Below are 17509 nucleotides of genomic sequence, written 5' to 3'. Positions count from 1 at the left end.
ATTCGTTGATGTTATTTCTGCTTTTGATAAACTAATTTTCTTAAGAGAAGTCTATCCGAAACAAAACTCAAAACAAGTTCCCTCCCGAGTTTCTTATTTCTTTATAGCCCACAAGAAGCCAAACATAGAACAGGGGACAAACAAGAACAGACAAATGGATTAAGTCGCTTACATCGACCCCAGTGCATAACTGATACTTATTTAATCGACTCCGAAAGGAGGAAAGGCAAAGTCGACCTCAGCGGAATTTGAACTCAGAACGTAACGGCAGGCGAAAAGGGCTTAACACAAAGGGGACAAACAAGGACACACAAATGGATTAAGTCGATTACATCGACTCCAGTGCGTAACTGTTACAGAATTTGAACTCAGAACGTAACGACAGACGAAATACTGCTAAGCATTTCGCCTGGCGTGCTAACGTTTCTGCCAGCTCGCCGCCTTCTCTCCTGAGTTTCTATATGCATAATAAATTGTTCACACACACATGCTCTCATATATAGATGAGTATATTCACATAAACATTGGCAGTTATGTTACATTAGTATTGTTTCTATTATTATCAAAAAGAGCCTCAATGCATCCAAACATTCTCCTGTCAACAAGAAGATGAAAAATGTCCGTTTTTGTTCCATACCCTATATAGCTTATCGTCCCGCATGGAGAAAAAAGTTATCCGCGAAACGGATGACCTTTCTTCGTCTTTCAGATGTTTTAATAAACTCCTTGGTAATGAAATAGATGCCATGATCTTCGCATCTGCTTCTTGTTGGTCGGGATTTGGTGAGTCGTATATCTGGTGGAGAAAAAGAAAGATAAATTGAAATCAATAAAGAATAAATAACACTACTACAGTTGCTACTGCTACTATTATTGTAACCTCTTCTTCCATAACCACTACACGACTACAACATTGCAAGTAACATAATATCTCAAACTACCAGTATCATACACTGCCATTATCTCATACACAAGCAACCATTGGGGTTTCTACGTCGGTCAACTAATTATTGGTCTATTCAATAATTTTCTACATTCTGCCTCGATCGCTTTCTTGTCTTGGGATCGCAGTGAAATGGAGACAGAAGTATTTTGTACAAATTCCCATTATTTTCAACCAATGACATAATTTTCTACTATTTATTCCTGAAACGTTTATATATTTGTTGTGCAAGATTTTTTATGTGAAGTCGTGTGTTGAAACAGATATTGTTATATTTCGGAATGGTCACTTTGCCAGTTTAGCCAACAAAAACACACGCACTATATATTTGGTGTTACTTTGCTTCAGTGTTATTTATTTATTACATTAATCTTAATCTTATTGGCTAAACTGGCAAAATGACCATTCCGAAATATAACAATATTCCTGAAACGTTTTGTAACAAGCATACATACAAAAAACCAAATACACCCGTGTACTCCATTTGCTACACACAATTACACATGATAATGTATTTAGCTGAAACATGCACAAACTTTTTATATTTTTCTGATGAAGCAAATGATCAGAAAAATAATGCAGTATGAATGTATGCTCTAATTATTGTTATATTGTTCATCTTTTTTATGTGGTTGATATGTATATATATATATATATGTACATATATATATATCTATATATATAAAACTCAACTTGTGTGTCTGTGTGTGTGTCTGTGTGTTTAAATTCCCGGCACATCTCCTCCTAGCCAACAAATCGTAGAACCAGCAAAAATGGGTCACTTAAAGTTTAGGCGAATGAAAATTGAACTGCGCTATTTCTGTTCCGAAATTCATCTCGCAAGTGCAAAAATCGATAATGTGTTTGTTTAGAGCTTATCCCATGCATTGAATAGTGAACTTTACTCAGTCAGCTGTTTGACGTAAACTGTGTTCACCACGCGCGCAAGCATGCGTAAATTGCATGAAAAATAAAAAATCAAGATATAAAAAGGAATCGCCGTAAACATTGTAGAAATTCGTCAAAGAAAGGAATTTTCGGGATGTAGCCTAGAGGGTTTTTCGTATTAATATATATATATAATATATATATATATCATACATACATATATACATATATATATATATATGAGAGTATGATAGAAGAAGGCTAACTCTTCCTTCCGTGGAAGAAAATATTCAAATCGGACCATGTTAACACCAAAAATTATTTACATCAAAAAGGTGCCTTTTTTCTATGAAAATCCCTATTTTTTACGATCTTTTCACTGTTGTGTCGCCATTTTTCGGTGTATTTCACTTAAAGAGAATAACAAGCTACATACTGCCAAATTTTTACTTTTCAAAAATTCCAATTCTAAAGGGTCTAAACAAACCGCAACGCCGGGTGATACTGCTAGTATATAAATCCTTAAATCCTTAAAAATGTTTTAGCCCGAAGGCCGCGGCCATGCTGGGGCACCACCGCTGAATGAGCTACACTAATATGTGAATCCACCTCTGATACGTGTCACTTGGTCAACAAGGGAGTTCGATGCCGCTGCCCGCATCTGTGTCTCCTGTCGTGAGGTAGGTTCATCTGGGACCCCCGACAAGAAGAGATCCAGTTTAGTTTTAAAGAAACCCACATCCACACCATGTAAGTCTCTCAGGCATTTAGGGAGGATGTTAAAGAGCTGTGGTCCTCTGAAACCCAAGCTGTTGCAGTATCTGGACCTGTACTTTGATTGTGATGTTGGAATCTTTGGCACCATGCATTGGCGCCCCGTTCTGCGGTTGGGGTAACTTTGAATGCCAAAGTTTGGGACAAGACCCTCCAGGATTTTCCACATGTATATCACCGCATATCTCTCCTGCCTTCGCTCTAGGGAGAATATTATATATTATTCAAGACTAGTTATAGCATTGGGTATATTAATAAGACGCTAAAACATATTTTTATACATTTAAAATCCAGCTAGATCAATTTAATCGTTGAACATCGTAATATATATTGTTTATCAATATTATTTGGATCCTGTATTATTTTGAGTTTGATTGTTGTTGTTATTATTATTATTGTCATTGACTGGATTTGTAGTGGACTGTTGGTTGTGGTTGAATATCTTCATAGTGTATTGTTCATTTTTTCTAATATTTTTGCACCTTTCTTTAATTTATGGGGCTTAAATGTTTCTTACTTTCCATTAGTAAATAATTTTTGATAGTTATAAGTTACGATAGATATTAATTATTAAACCTATTTATTTAGATTTTTTTATAAAAGGATCTAACGTATTACATTTAATTTAATTTGAGAATTAATTTTGTTACACAATATATTATTTAAGTATTAGTTGGTAAATTTATTATGTAGTATGAAATTTAAGATAATTAGGTATTATATTAATTGATATTTAGTCAATTATATTATTGAGTGATTTATTAAATCTATAGATACTACACATATATATTAATTATATAGTTAGCTTATTTAATGAGTTTGTCTATATTTGAACCATTTCTTATTTTCATTACGATATTAATGGCCTGTACTAGCATTGTGTATATTAATTAATTTTAAAGTATTGAATAATTTAAAAAATTGTTTTTAGTTTTCACTTAATGTATATTTAGTATCTTATATATATATATATATATATATATATATATTAAAGTATATTTATTAAGTGATTATTTTATTATTCTAGTTTATTTTAACCTGATGGGTGGCAATATTTATATCGAAGTGATTTTACTACTACTATTATTAAATTTTTTTACTATAATCATTTCTTAAATATGGTCACGAAACACGTGTCGTTATTCTACCAAATATATACGTTTCTATTATTTTTTTGCAATTTACTTTAATTTCGGATATATGTTATTTTTAATTTCTATTATATGTAATTTTCTAGATGGTGTAATTTAATTGTTCATATTTGATTGCTAAAATGTTTTTCTAATATATATATAATATATATATATATATAATATATATATATATATATATATATATATATATATATATATATATATATATATACATATATAGAATGTAAGGATAAAATTTATATTTTATTAAGTAGCCACCTTGTAAAATCAATTACGGAAAAAATTAATACGAGGTATATAATTTTTTTAAATGCATTATCACAATAGGGTGATTACGATAAGTAAAGCCGCACGCTGTAACGAGACGCTAAAGTCAAACTATTTCATCAAATATACACACGCACCGAATTCGAAGGAAGGAACCAAGGAGAAAGGTAGGTAGGTAGGTAGGTAGGTAGGTAGGTAGGTAGGTAGGTAGGTAGGTAGGTAGGTAGGTAGGTAGGTAGGTAGTAGGTATGTATGTAGTAGGTAGGTAGGTAGGTAGGTAGGTAGGTAGTAGGTAGGTAGGTAGGTAGGTAGGTAGGTAGGTAGTAGGTAGGTAGGTAGGTAGGTAGGTAGGTAGGTAGGTAGGTAGGTAACTAGATAGATAGATAAATCGATCGATAGATAGATAGATAGATAGATAGATAGATAGATAGATAGATAGATAGATAGATAGATAGATAGATAGATAGATAGATAGATTGTATACAGACAGACAGGTAGATAGATACATGCATAGACATCTTGTCTTACTTTACATAACAATAAACGTAATTATATTCCATTCTAATGTATTTTATCAACTTGGGTGTTTAGAACAAGAGAGTAATCATGAGAACGTTTAGTACCATTGTTTTTCTTCTTGGTTCATTGGTTCCGTAGGAAACCCCATAGAAAAGACCATCGAATGCGTCCGGATTCACTTTGGCAACACCAATACCAAGATTAGAATAGATAGCTGTGACTTGCTGCTCCTCCAGTGGAATCTTTTCTGGGATTTCTTGTATAAGATGCAGCAATCTGTGAGGAAATCAAGAAAACGACTTTCCATTAACAATGTGTTTCGAATACGTAATTAGCTTTAGGTGTAATTACACTAATTATTTCGCTTAACAAATTTTTGCATGCTACTCTTGCTTCTAATACTTCTGTTGTTGTTGTTAGCATTGATGCAACAACTTTTATTATTTATGCCGCTCCATATATGACCGCGGGATCTATTTCTTTTTACTTTTCTTCTTCTTCTTCTTATCATCATCATCATCATCATCATCATTATTATTATTATTATTATTATTCAGTAGTCTTATTTTTATAACGTGCTTTCACTTCACTATCGAGCGCAGCTATGTGTGCCTTGGGTATGTGCTGTGGTTTGCTGTGACGCTCTTATGGTTACTTTATTGAATGTGTTTTACGTATGTGCAGTGTGCCTAGTAGTACTATTTTCTGTAAGTTATGTATATTTGTTAGTCCTGGTGTTTTTCTTATGTATTTGTCTGAATGTTTTTTACATCATACTTAATGCGCTCACTATGATAGGAATTGTTTCTGTTTTTAGATTCCACGTTCGAGTTACCTCTATTTCCAGGTCCTTGTATTTTGAAAGTTTCTCCATTTCTTGTAGAGACACGTTGTCATCTGCTGGTATTATTATTATCATTATTATAATTATTATTATTATTATTATTATTATTATATTATCATCATTATCATCATTATTATTATTATTTTATTATTATTATTATTATTATTATTATTATTATTATTATTATTATATTATTCTACCACTACCACCACCACCACCATTATTACTACTACTACTACTACTACTACTACTACTACCAAAAGTGATTTGAATATTACCTGTTGGCACTTCTATTCTCTTGTTCTGTCTCGGCCAGAACCTCCTCTGGTATGTTTAACAAATTGTTGATACTACGAAGTGTGTGGTTCAAAGTTATATTGGCCGACACTTTCGATACAAGTGGCACCATTTTCTCGTGAAGGTCTACAGCCAATTCAACATCTTCTTTGAAATACACTGATTTCTGGGATACATCTAAAACCTCCTCCAAAATACTGTCGATGTTTCCTGCAATGGAAAATTTAACATGAAATTTAAGGGAATTACAGTTGCTCTGAGCTGAAATATTAGATGCAAAAGTGATGGCGGTGTTGGTAGTGGTATTGGTGTTGGTTGTGGTGGTGGTGGTGGTGGTGGTGGTGGTGGTGGTTGTGATAGTGGTGGTGTTGTGATGTTGGTATTGTTGATGTAGTAGTAGTAGTAGTAGAAATAGCAGTAGCAGCAGCAGTTGCTGTTGTAAATAAATAGTTTGGACGTGCTGGCTGATTTGAGAACCATGTGCCATGAAGTGTTAGAAACACATATGGAGAGCGATATTCTCTTACGCTATCAAAAATATTAAAAATATCGGACATTTTCGAAATATTATCCCCCTTGAGGCAAGCCAGGCATGACTTTAACACCGATCTATTAATGATTTCGCTCGAAAGTGGTTCACCATGAACTTTCCATGATATAATAGGAAAGAAATACTTTCCGACTGAGATATGTGCAAATTATGGACATGTATAACAGCGACATACAAGAAGTCGTTCAAAGAGGTAGATGCTGATTAAAGAAGGTTGAAATGAGTTTGATTTTCTGGATAAGAAATGCTTAATTTGGGAAAAAATTTGAGCTGGTCATTTATGAGAATGTAACTGAGAATCAAAAGTCTTGGTCAATATCACCAGAAATAACAATTTGTAAAGACTTTTATATTTATATATGACCCATGATACTGATACAGACTCGAATCGCAACTCGCAATTCAAACGTCAACATACTGCCTACCCCTCTATTATCTCCCTTTTCACTACAATACCAGGAATCCTTCGGAAAATTCCAAGGACCGCGACAGATAGAATTAGCACTAGGCTTTCAAAGAATAACTCCTGGGATCGATTTCTTCGACTAACACTCTTCAAGGTGGTGCTCCAGCGTGGCCACAGTGAAGTGCCTGTAACAAGTAAAAATGCGTCTGTCAGACCTAAACGCACAATGTAATAGCACGCCTTTCATGCAAGTCTGAGGAAGTTCCTCTCCAATGCCTAAAACCGCAAATATTACGTAATTTTTCTTTTAGAAGTTTAGAACTGGCGATGCAAATGGAAATGTTAGGGAAACATTTGTAACTTATAATTAAAGACTATTACAGGCTTTTCTTTCTCTTCTTGTTTTCATTGGATTCCGATGGACTCTCAGGTCGTTAGACGACGTATGACGGTTCGACAATTTCTTACCGAACAACGGGAGCCACACGTCAGATGTCGAAATGACCGTAGAGCAAGGTGAAATGAAATGCGTTGCTCAAGAACACAACGCCCAAGAACAATCGATCTGAGAATCGATACCACGATCTCACAATCGTGAGTGCAACACCCTAACCACTAAGCCATGCGCCTTCATTGGATTATATATATACATACTTTGTTCCTCTTGTATATCTCTTAGACATTGGTTAAAGCGTATAAGCTGTGTGTGTATCTATCGATCCTAATTCAAAAATTAACATGATCACTTCAAACAAAATGAAATTCTGCTGAGGAAAATTATTTGCAGCATTAAATAATTTTCTTGTTTGAATTAAAGCAAGTACTGGAATTGTGTGAATTATTCTGCCCAGTAGAGTCTGCATCTTCTACTTCTATACAAAATTAGAAGAAAACATTTTTGCCCTTGGTTAATTGGTATAATTAAAAAGAAAATGAGCAAAGACAAACATTCCGTAGGGACAAGAAACGGAAAAGCGTAAAATAAAATGCTGATTTATTGAAATTATCCAAGCTTTGAGAAAATGTAAATAAATAGTTGTATGTATGAGAGAGAGAGAGAGAGAAGAGAGGGAGAGTCTGTGTGCGTGTGTGTGTTCATGCGCGCGCGTGCGTGCGTGTCCTATGGTATCATCCACTGTGGTTGATGATGATGACAACGACGAAGAGGATGGTAATGGTGATTGATGAAGCTAATTATGACGGTAATGGTGATAAAATTAATAAGAAACACGATACTTACGTTCATCAAGCAATTTCAAGTGAAGTTTCTGAACTCCTATGTTAAGCAATGCCTGGGATTTGTTCAAAACTTGGGAGATATTGCGCCGCAGTTGACTTTCAGTCATTTCGCTAAATACTGTACAGTAAATAGCAAATATTTTAATTCTGTTTGAGCTGAAATAATAATAAATACATACATGTACGTCGGTATGTATATGTGTATGTAGATAGCTAGCTAGCTAGATACATACATTGATATATATATATATATATATATATATATATTCAAAATGTGACCTCGTGTGTACCGTTTGCGATTTTGTTTCCTCCGTCTTCCCTTTTCTGGAACTTTCCTTTTCCTATGTTTCTGACGAAGAGCTCCGCTCGAAACGTAAAACCCTCCTTCTTCCCTTCCTTCCTGAACCTCCAATAATAATATATTTGTTCCACGTCCTCGCGTTGTTGTGTTTTCTCTTTGTGTTTTCATGTTTGGATGAACTTTATATTATATATATAATATATATAGATCAATAAATGGTGGGTTGTGTTGACCGCACGTGGAGAAATGATAAGTAAGGAAAAATTTTTTTAAAAAAACAGAATGCTCAAAATGAAAGAAAATTTTATAAAATGAGAAAATGATAATATATAAAATATATATTTATTCAAAAACCGGTTTTCGTCATTGTATGACTTGTCAAGAATATTTATGTTTTAAGAAGTTATTTTAAAAATTAGAAATGTGAAAAAAGAAAATTGCATTGTTTTGTAAAAACTAATGATAAAATGTACAAAAATTAAAAAATAAGTTCTCCGATACATTGTGAGTTCGTTGTGTATCTTGAGTTTTATGGTTGTTTACCAAAAAATTACCTTGAGGTGTTAAGATCCAAAGGGAAGGGATTAAGACCTTCAAACAAGGTACGAAGTTTAAAATCAAGACTAACTTCTCCTGTTCCTCCGAGAACCTTATCTACGTTCTCACATGCGCTGGTTGCCAACATAATTATGTTGGACAAACGAGTCTCCCGTTACGTAAACGAGTAACGGTGCATAAAGAACAAATAAACCTTCCGGAATACCGACAAATTCCACTGAGTGACCACTTAGACTCATGTGCTAAAGACTTAAACCCCAAATTCTATATATTCCCCTTCTACCAATGTAAAGACGGGATCACCACACAGGAGAGAATTAACAAGGAGAATCTCTTTATTGAAAAATTCCAAACACAACTTAATATGCAAACTCCTCGTTGATCAAACTTCCTTTCTCTACCTCACTCTTCATGGATGGACTAACACAAATATATATAAAGATACCATGCATTCATCACTTCAAGCTAAAACTTTATTCTTTAAATATCATTTTTACTATTGTTGTTATTACTATCATTTTTACTATAATGATATGACAATTTGAAATGCAATTGTCTATGCAGATTTATATTATTAGAAAATAATATAAATAAAGTGTTAAAATCTGAAAGTTAAGTTAACAAGCAATTATATAAAAAAGATAATGCAAATGAAGCTAAAATGATAGTTTTATAATTTGGGTTTTATTGAAGAACTCAAAAGAGTTGTCTCCCCTTACCCACAAACAGGAACTGAAGAACCAGGACCACAATTACTACTACTTCCTGTCCTGCAACATGCTGAATTTAACAACACAACACATCACATGCTCTTAATCCCTTTGGATCTTAACACCTCAAGGTAATTTTTTGGTAAACAACCATAAAACTCAAGATACACAACGAACTCACAATGTATCGGAGAACTTATTTTTTAATTTTTGTACATTTTTATCATTATTCTTTTACAAAAAACAATGCAATTTTCTTTTTTTCACATTTCTAATTTTTAAAATAACTTCTTAAAACATAAATATTCTTGACAAGTCATACAATGACGAAAACCGGTTGAATAAATATATATTTATATATTTTATCATTTTCTCATTTTATTAAAATTTTCTTTCATTTGAGCATTCTGTTTTTTTAAAAAAATTTTTCCTTACTTATCATTTCTCCACGTGCGGTCAACACAACCCCACCATTTATTGATCTGTACCCTCTACCACACGTGTGATTCAGAATGCCTCCGAAAAACAAGAGCACTCTTACAGAGACAGTCACCAATAAGACCATTCTAAAAGAACTCAAAGTACTCAATACACATCTACTTACATTCTCCAAAAAAATTGACGAACTTCTCCTTCAATCCCGGAAAACTCAGAAAACACCATCATCAACAACTTTCGGATAAAATTGATGTAAACCTAAACGAAATCAACACTACACTGAAAACTCTACTTTCGGATAAGATAGATGTAAACCTAAATGAAATCAACACTACACTGAAAACTCTACTTACCAATTCAACGCCGAAGAGACCTCAGACACCACCCAACACACAGAAAGAACACATTTCAACCCCAGCACAACGCATTAAAAACCAGATCATCACTACTTGGACTAAGAAACTACACAACAGAAAACTTCTCTTCTGGAACATGCTCAAAAACCAAAACAAAGCTGAAATTTACGACAAATGGTTAAACTCCTCCCCTATCATACTACCCCGAAAATTCCAAATCAAACACCCAGACGAACCTGAAAAACAACGCTCCCTAAGAGAAAAACTAACATTGGAAAAAATGAAAACCGAAGTAGAACTTCTAAAACTCAGAGCACAAAACCACGAACAAAAATACACAAAAATAGACGATGAGATACTTCTAGAACTAACCTCACACACCAACGAACAGCCCTCGAACTTGTTATTAAACTATGGAAAGATGAATGTGAAAAGGAAGAACGAACCTCCCTCAAACGCTGGGAAAACAACAAAGATTTCTTCCTCAACTATGAAACACAATTCATATTAAACCATAAATCCAAAAACCCATTCATAAAAGTACCCCACAACACAGACTTCCACTGTACCCCATAAACACCATTCCAAACCGCACCTCAAATACACATACTCTCCAAACCCCCTCCTACAGGACACAGACACCACCTCCCCCCACCATATAAAAAACCTTTTCCCCCCCGAAACATCTCAACAAGACCCACCACAAAACTGGTTTTCCAATCACTCTAACACCCCTCCCCCACCGATTAGAACCTTCAAGAACCTCCCATACACTAGAAATTATCCCCCCCTCAAGGCTCCCCTCCTTCACACTAATAACAAACAAGGCATCCTACCCACACCGATACATATAAGACCCCCCCACCCAACGAACCCCCTATAGTCCACCCATCCAACAACCACATTCCTACCACATCTCCTACAGATCTCCAAACCCTCACATCCCACACGAACCCAATCACCACAACTACATACCCCCCTACATCCCCCCATACAATCTACCAGTCACACACCCACAAACCCATCGCATTTCTCACAAATCCTTACACCATCGCATCCCATACCAACACAAATACGACAACTACCTACCCCCCTCCAACCTCCCCACCCAAAAACACTCCTACACATACAACCAGAACTTTAACAAAGAATACACCCCTTACCTCAACAACCATTTTTTAGACAGAGGGGAAAAATACAACACCACCGCTAACACAGACCCAAAATAAGAAAACAAAAATTATAAATCTCTCCAGCAAAACACTGACACCCACCCAAATCAACATCCTAGCAAGAGGTTTGAAATTCACACCCACCCCAAGAACACCCAACCCCCCGGAGGTCAAGGATGACGTTTCTGAATTCTGCAGAAAACTTCGCCTAACAGAAGCTTTGACAGATATCAACAATGGGGACGATTCATTGATCAGAAATAAAAGCAACTTCCTACCACCAAAAGGGAGAAATAAAACACTGGACGATTTCTGTAAACACATCCAGAGTCTCCCCTTTACCCCAAGCAAAACCAAGGTAAAATCCAATTTCAGTAAGGAAGAATGGGAAAACCTACGTGACATACAACTGGATAAAAACCTCACCATCAAAGAAGCGGACAAGGGGAGTGCTGTGGTCCTTATGGACACGGAATTTTATAAACACCTAGTGTTCCCATGCTAACAATAACATTTTCTATGAGGTTATTAACAACTACAAACAGCAAAAAACAATCAGAAACCTCACCACACTCATACGCCAACACGGTCAGGGACTCACAGAAAAAGAAAGGGATTATATCACCATTTTCAAATGCAAGCCCAGCCTTTTTTATGGCCTTCCTAAAATCCATAAAAACAAATACATCACCGAAGCCTGCAAACTCTCCACTGACATCCACATCAACATCAAAGCACCGGAGGACCTAAAACTAAGGCCCATCGTGGCTGGTACCTCCTGTGAAACACACCGCCTGAGTAACTTCCTAGACATCCTTTTGAAACCTTTCCTTACCCACATCAAAAGTTTCATTAGGGATGATCTGGACATGCTCAAACACCTCCCGAAAACAGTTAACGAGGAGGCACTCCTGGTATCCTTTGATGTCATCAACCTCTACACCAACATTCCACCGAGTATGGTATAGAGGCAATTGACTTCTGGCTAGAAAAACACCCAGAGACATTCCCTGACCGCATTAACAAGTCTTTTATTACAGAATCTCTTAAGTTCATTCTGACAAACAATTTTTTTCTCTTCGACGACACACACTACCGTCAAAAATGTGGCATTGCGATGGGTACCAAGGCTGCACCAGTCCTTGCGAACCTCATAATGGGTTACTTCGAACTGTCACTCTATGAAATATCAAGCCAGAAATTGGACATGTTTTCCACACCTACCTAATGGAAAACTGGAAAAGGTATTTAGATGATTGTTTCATCATATGGAAAGAACCTTATGAAAAACTCCTGGAATTCAAAACCATACTAAACAACATACATCCCAACATCCAATTCACTATGGAATTAAGCAAACATCATCTCCCATTCCTTGATCTCCTAATTATAAAAACACCTAAGAACCAAATCATAACAGACATCTACCACAAACCTACAGACTCACAACAATACCTCCTCTTTAGTTCATGCCACCCAAAACACACCAAGACAAATATCCCTTTCAATTTAGCTAAAAGGGTATGCACCATTGTCTCGGATCCAAAACACGAGAAATACGCCTTCAAGACCTCAAAAAACACTATTACAACGTCAATATCCCTCCACCCTTATAGAGTATGGAATAAAACGCGCCAAAGAACTAGACAACACTACACTGAAAACCACCCAACCTAACACCACACACAACCTCAAAATACTTCCATACATTTCCACCCACAACCCCAAAAATATCGAAGCATACACCACAATCATACAAAACCTCAGTCTACTGTCAACAGACCCAAAATGAAAAACATTATAATACACACACAAAATCCTCAAATGCAAAAGGCAACACAAATCTTTAAAAAAACTCTTGACAAATGCCAAACTTCACACACCACAATCCACCCCCAACAGTAAAAAAATGTGCACGCTCAAACTGTGGTACCTGCCCCTTTCTACTTGAAGGCTCTGAATTTACCTTCAAACAAGGTACGAAGTTTAAAATCAAGACTAACTTCTCCTGTTCCTCCGAGAACCTTATCTACGTTCTCACATGCGCTGGTTGCCAACATAATTATGTTGGACAAACGAGTCTCCCGTTACGTAACGAGTAACGGTGCATAAAGAACAAATAAACCTTCCGGAATACCGACAAATTCCACTGAGTGACCACTTAGACTCATGTGCTAAAGACTTAAACCCCAAATTCTATATATTCCCCTTCTACCAATGTAAAGACGGGATCACCACACAGGAGGAATTAACAAGGAGAATCTCTTTATTGAAAAAATTCCAAACACAACTTAATATGCAAACTCCTCGTTGATCAAACTTCCTTTCTCTACCTCACTCTTCATGGATGGACTAACACAAATATATAAAGATACCATGCATTCATCACTTCAAGCTAAAACTTATATTCTTTAAATATCATTTTTACTATTGTTGTTATTACTATCATTTTTACTATAAATGATATGACAATTTGAAATGCAATTGTCTATGCAGATTTATATTATTAGAAAATAATATAAATAAAGTGTTAAAACTGAAAAGTGAATTATAAAAATAATTATTAACAAGTTATATAAAAAAGATAATGCAAATGAAGCTAAAATGATAGTTTTATAATTTGGGTTTTATTGAAGACTCAAAAGAGTTGTCTCCCCCCTTACCCACAACACAGGACTGAAGAACCAGGACCACAATTACTACTACTTCCTGTCCTGGCAACATGCTGAATTTAACAACACAACACATCACATGCTCTTAATCCCTTTGGATCTTAACACCTCAGGAATTTTTTGGTAAACAACCATAAAACTCATACACAACGAACTCACAATGTATCGGAGAACTTATTTTTTAATTTTTGTACATTTTTATCATTATTCTTTTACAAAAAACAATGCAATTTTCTTTTTTTCACATTCTAATTTTAAAATAACTTCTTAAAACATAAATATTCTTGACAAGTCATACATGACGAAAACCGGTTGAATAAATATATATTTATATATTTTATCATTTTCTCATTTTATTAAAATTTTCTTTCATTTGAGCATTCTGTTTTTTTAAAAAAATTTTTCCTTACTATATATATATATATATATATATATATATATACACACACACTCGTTTAAAAGCCGCCCTGTCGATCCTTGGGCCCAACAACGACACTTCATGCATTGAGTACATATTAAATCTTTTTACAACTTGACCGATATTGTTCAAGCAATGAACAACTTATTGCAAAGTTGCAGGATAAACAACATCTTTTGTCTTCCCGTTCAGGGGTCAATGCAATATTTTCTGTCTAACCTCCTTCTTTCTCTCTCTCCCTCTTTCTCTTTCTGTTGACTATCACCAGCGCCACTACCGTTGCTACCTCAACTGCCATACACACATCATTCAGACTTCTGACGCCACCACCATCAATATATTTGACTTCGTCACTTTCCCCTCCACCACCATCACCACAGTCTTTCACATCGCTTTCTTTCACTGACTGCCCCGGCTACCGCCACCACCACCATAGAGATAGATAAATAGAAAGATAGGTAGATAGATAGATATAGACCAACAGACAGACAGACAGATCGATAGATAGATAGATAGATAGATAGATAGATAGATAGATAGATAGATAAATAGATAGATAAATAGATAGATAGATAGATAGATAGATAGATAGATAGATCGATAGATCGATAGATAGATAGATAGATAGATAGATAGATAGAAGATAGATAGATAGATAGATAGAGGGATAGATAGATAGACAGACAGACAGGATAGACAGACAGACAGGATAGACAGACAGACAGGATAGACAGACAGACAGACAGACAGACAGACAGACAGATAGATAGATAGATAGATAGATAGATAGATAGATAGATAGATAGATAGATAGATAGATAGATAGATAGATAGATAGATAAAGGATGTGGAGGGATTTCTTTTGAATTTTAAATGTCTTTTACCATTTATTTAGTTAGTTCTTTACCATTGTATAGCCACTGGCATGAGACATGAGTTCAAGGGTGGTGGCCTCTTTTAGGTTGGGGAAAATAATGAAAAACAGGATGCGGTGCGGTCACCACTAAAACGATAGTATTCAGTATGTCAGCTGCAGGAATTTCCGTCAAAGAGACAAAGTTAAACAAAGCTGTACTTCTTCTCCCTCTTTCTCTCTCTTTTGTTATTACTCCCACTGCCACCATCAACATTACTACTTTTAATAAAACATCAACGCTCCCTAAATTTCTTTGTCTCTCTCTCTCTCTCCCTCTCTTTTTATTTCTCTCTCTGTCTTCACCATCGCCCTCACCGTCTCTATGTCTACTATTACTCTCACTGTTTCATGAGGAATAGTAGGAGTGTCATTGAATAGTGAGAGAGGGGTCTAAGTGTGACACACTGACACACAGAAATTAGTTTTCGCAATTATTATATTATATATATACTTATATGATTAGTTAAAACAAAAATCACCGGAATTTTTGTAGACCAAGTTAATCTAACTGGTTTAAAGATAATTTTGTTCTAATACCAGTAATCTAAATTGCACCTTTTCAATAAAACTGACCATTGACTGACCAGTTAAACTTCCATTTACCGTTAATGGATTCCAATGTATCAATACTGATGCGTATAAAACATAATTCCATCACTTTAGTATGGCTGCTATCATATCCTTGTTAATTAAGGCGGCAAAGTGGCAGAGACGTTAGCCCGCCGGGCGAAATACTTCGTGGAGACGCAATGGCTCAATAGTTAGGGCAGCTGACTCGTGATCATAGGATCACGGTTTCGATTCCCAGACCGGGTGTTGTGAGTGTTTACTGAACGAAAACACCTAAAGCTCCTCGAGGTTCCGGCAGTGGGTGTTGGTGAGCACTGCTGTACTCTTTCAACACAAATTTCTCACTTCCGGTTTTTGTTGTATTTATTTTTGAAAGGGCCAGCCTTGACACACACTGAATCTTGCTGAATCTCCCCGAGAACTACATTAAGAGTACACATGTCTGTGGGGTGCTCAGCCACTTGCAAATTAATTTCACGAGCAGGATGTTCCGTTGATTGGATCAACTGGAACCCTCATCGTCGTAACCGACGGAGTGCCATAAAATATACATATAGATTTCACAAATGACATCCAAAGACTCTCTCTATAGAAGACTAATAGTGCTAAAAAAAATCAAACATGGGCTCCGGTGTCTATAGAGGGGGATTTTTTCACAAGGTAAAGAAAGGCTTAAAGAGGAATCAAGTTGATTGGATAAACAAATTAGACTCACCAAATATATTCTTTTCTACTCTAGGCACAAGGCACGAAATTTTGGGGGAGGAGCTAGTCGATTACATCGACCCCATTGTTTAACTGGTACTTAATTTATCGATCCCCGAAAGGATGAAAGGAAAAGTCGACCCCGGCGGAATTTGAACTCAGAATGTAAAGACATGAAATACTAATTTCTTTACTACCCAAAAGGGGCTAAACACAGAGGGGACGAACAAGAACAGACAAACGGATTAAGTCGATTATTTCGACCCCATTGCGTAACTGGTACTTACTTAATCGACCTTGAAAGGATGAAAGGCAAAGTCTACCTCGGCGGAATTTGAACTCAGAACGTAACGGCAGACGAAATACCACGAGGCAGTTCGCCCGACGTGCTAACGATTGAGCCAGTTCGCCGCCCTGACACATCAAATATGTGAAATATATTCAATACATTAAATACAAAATATGAATATATGTATACACGTGAAACGAGGGAGAGCAAAATATATTTGTATTAAAGTAAAGAATGCCATCGAAGACAGAATATTAGGTAATATTTTTTATCTGATTTTGAAAACTTCAATAAATTAATTTTTTGTTTCAATTATTTTTAGATTCAAATATAGCTCAGGATTGGATTATCATAGGATTATCATAAGATTCAAATATAGCTCGGGATTGGATTATCATAGCTAAGATATAGGGCATTCAGTATGGTTGAAAACAGAATTAGTGAAGAAGGCTAGAACTACAAGCGGGTTAATAAAAGTTGGCCTTAAGAATATATTCGTCCAGTACCGTGGCTTGCCCTCTTT

At 35.6% G+C, this 17509-nt stretch overlaps 1 protein-coding gene across 1 annotated transcript in view; it reads right to left on the bottom strand.

Annotated features, from left to right (window-relative positions):
* Positions 1-516: 516 nt before the first annotated feature.
* The window catches only part of LOC115228916, a 26176-nt gene continuing 9183 nt past the window's right edge, over positions 517-17509 (bottom strand). Inside the window, exons 4-7 of the mRNA XM_029799371.2 lie at positions 7883-8037; positions 5668-5896; positions 4650-4821; positions 517-796 (exon numbers count right to left, since the gene is read on the bottom strand). Of these exons, the coding sequence (XP_029655231.1) occupies positions 599-796; positions 4650-4821; positions 5668-5896; positions 7883-8037 (754 nt within the window). The 3' untranslated portion in view covers positions 517-598. The remainder of the gene's footprint in view (positions 797-4649; positions 4822-5667; positions 5897-7882; positions 8038-17509) is intronic.

The sequence above is a fragment of the Octopus sinensis genome, unplaced genomic scaffold, assembly GCF_006345805.1.
Source record: "Octopus sinensis unplaced genomic scaffold, ASM634580v1 Contig11372, whole genome shotgun sequence".
NCBI classification, from domain to species: Eukaryota; Metazoa; Mollusca; class Cephalopoda; order Octopoda; family Octopodidae; genus Octopus; species Octopus sinensis.
The sequence above is the reverse complement of the archived record's forward strand: the minus strand, read 5'-3'. Positions and strand labels throughout refer to the sequence as shown.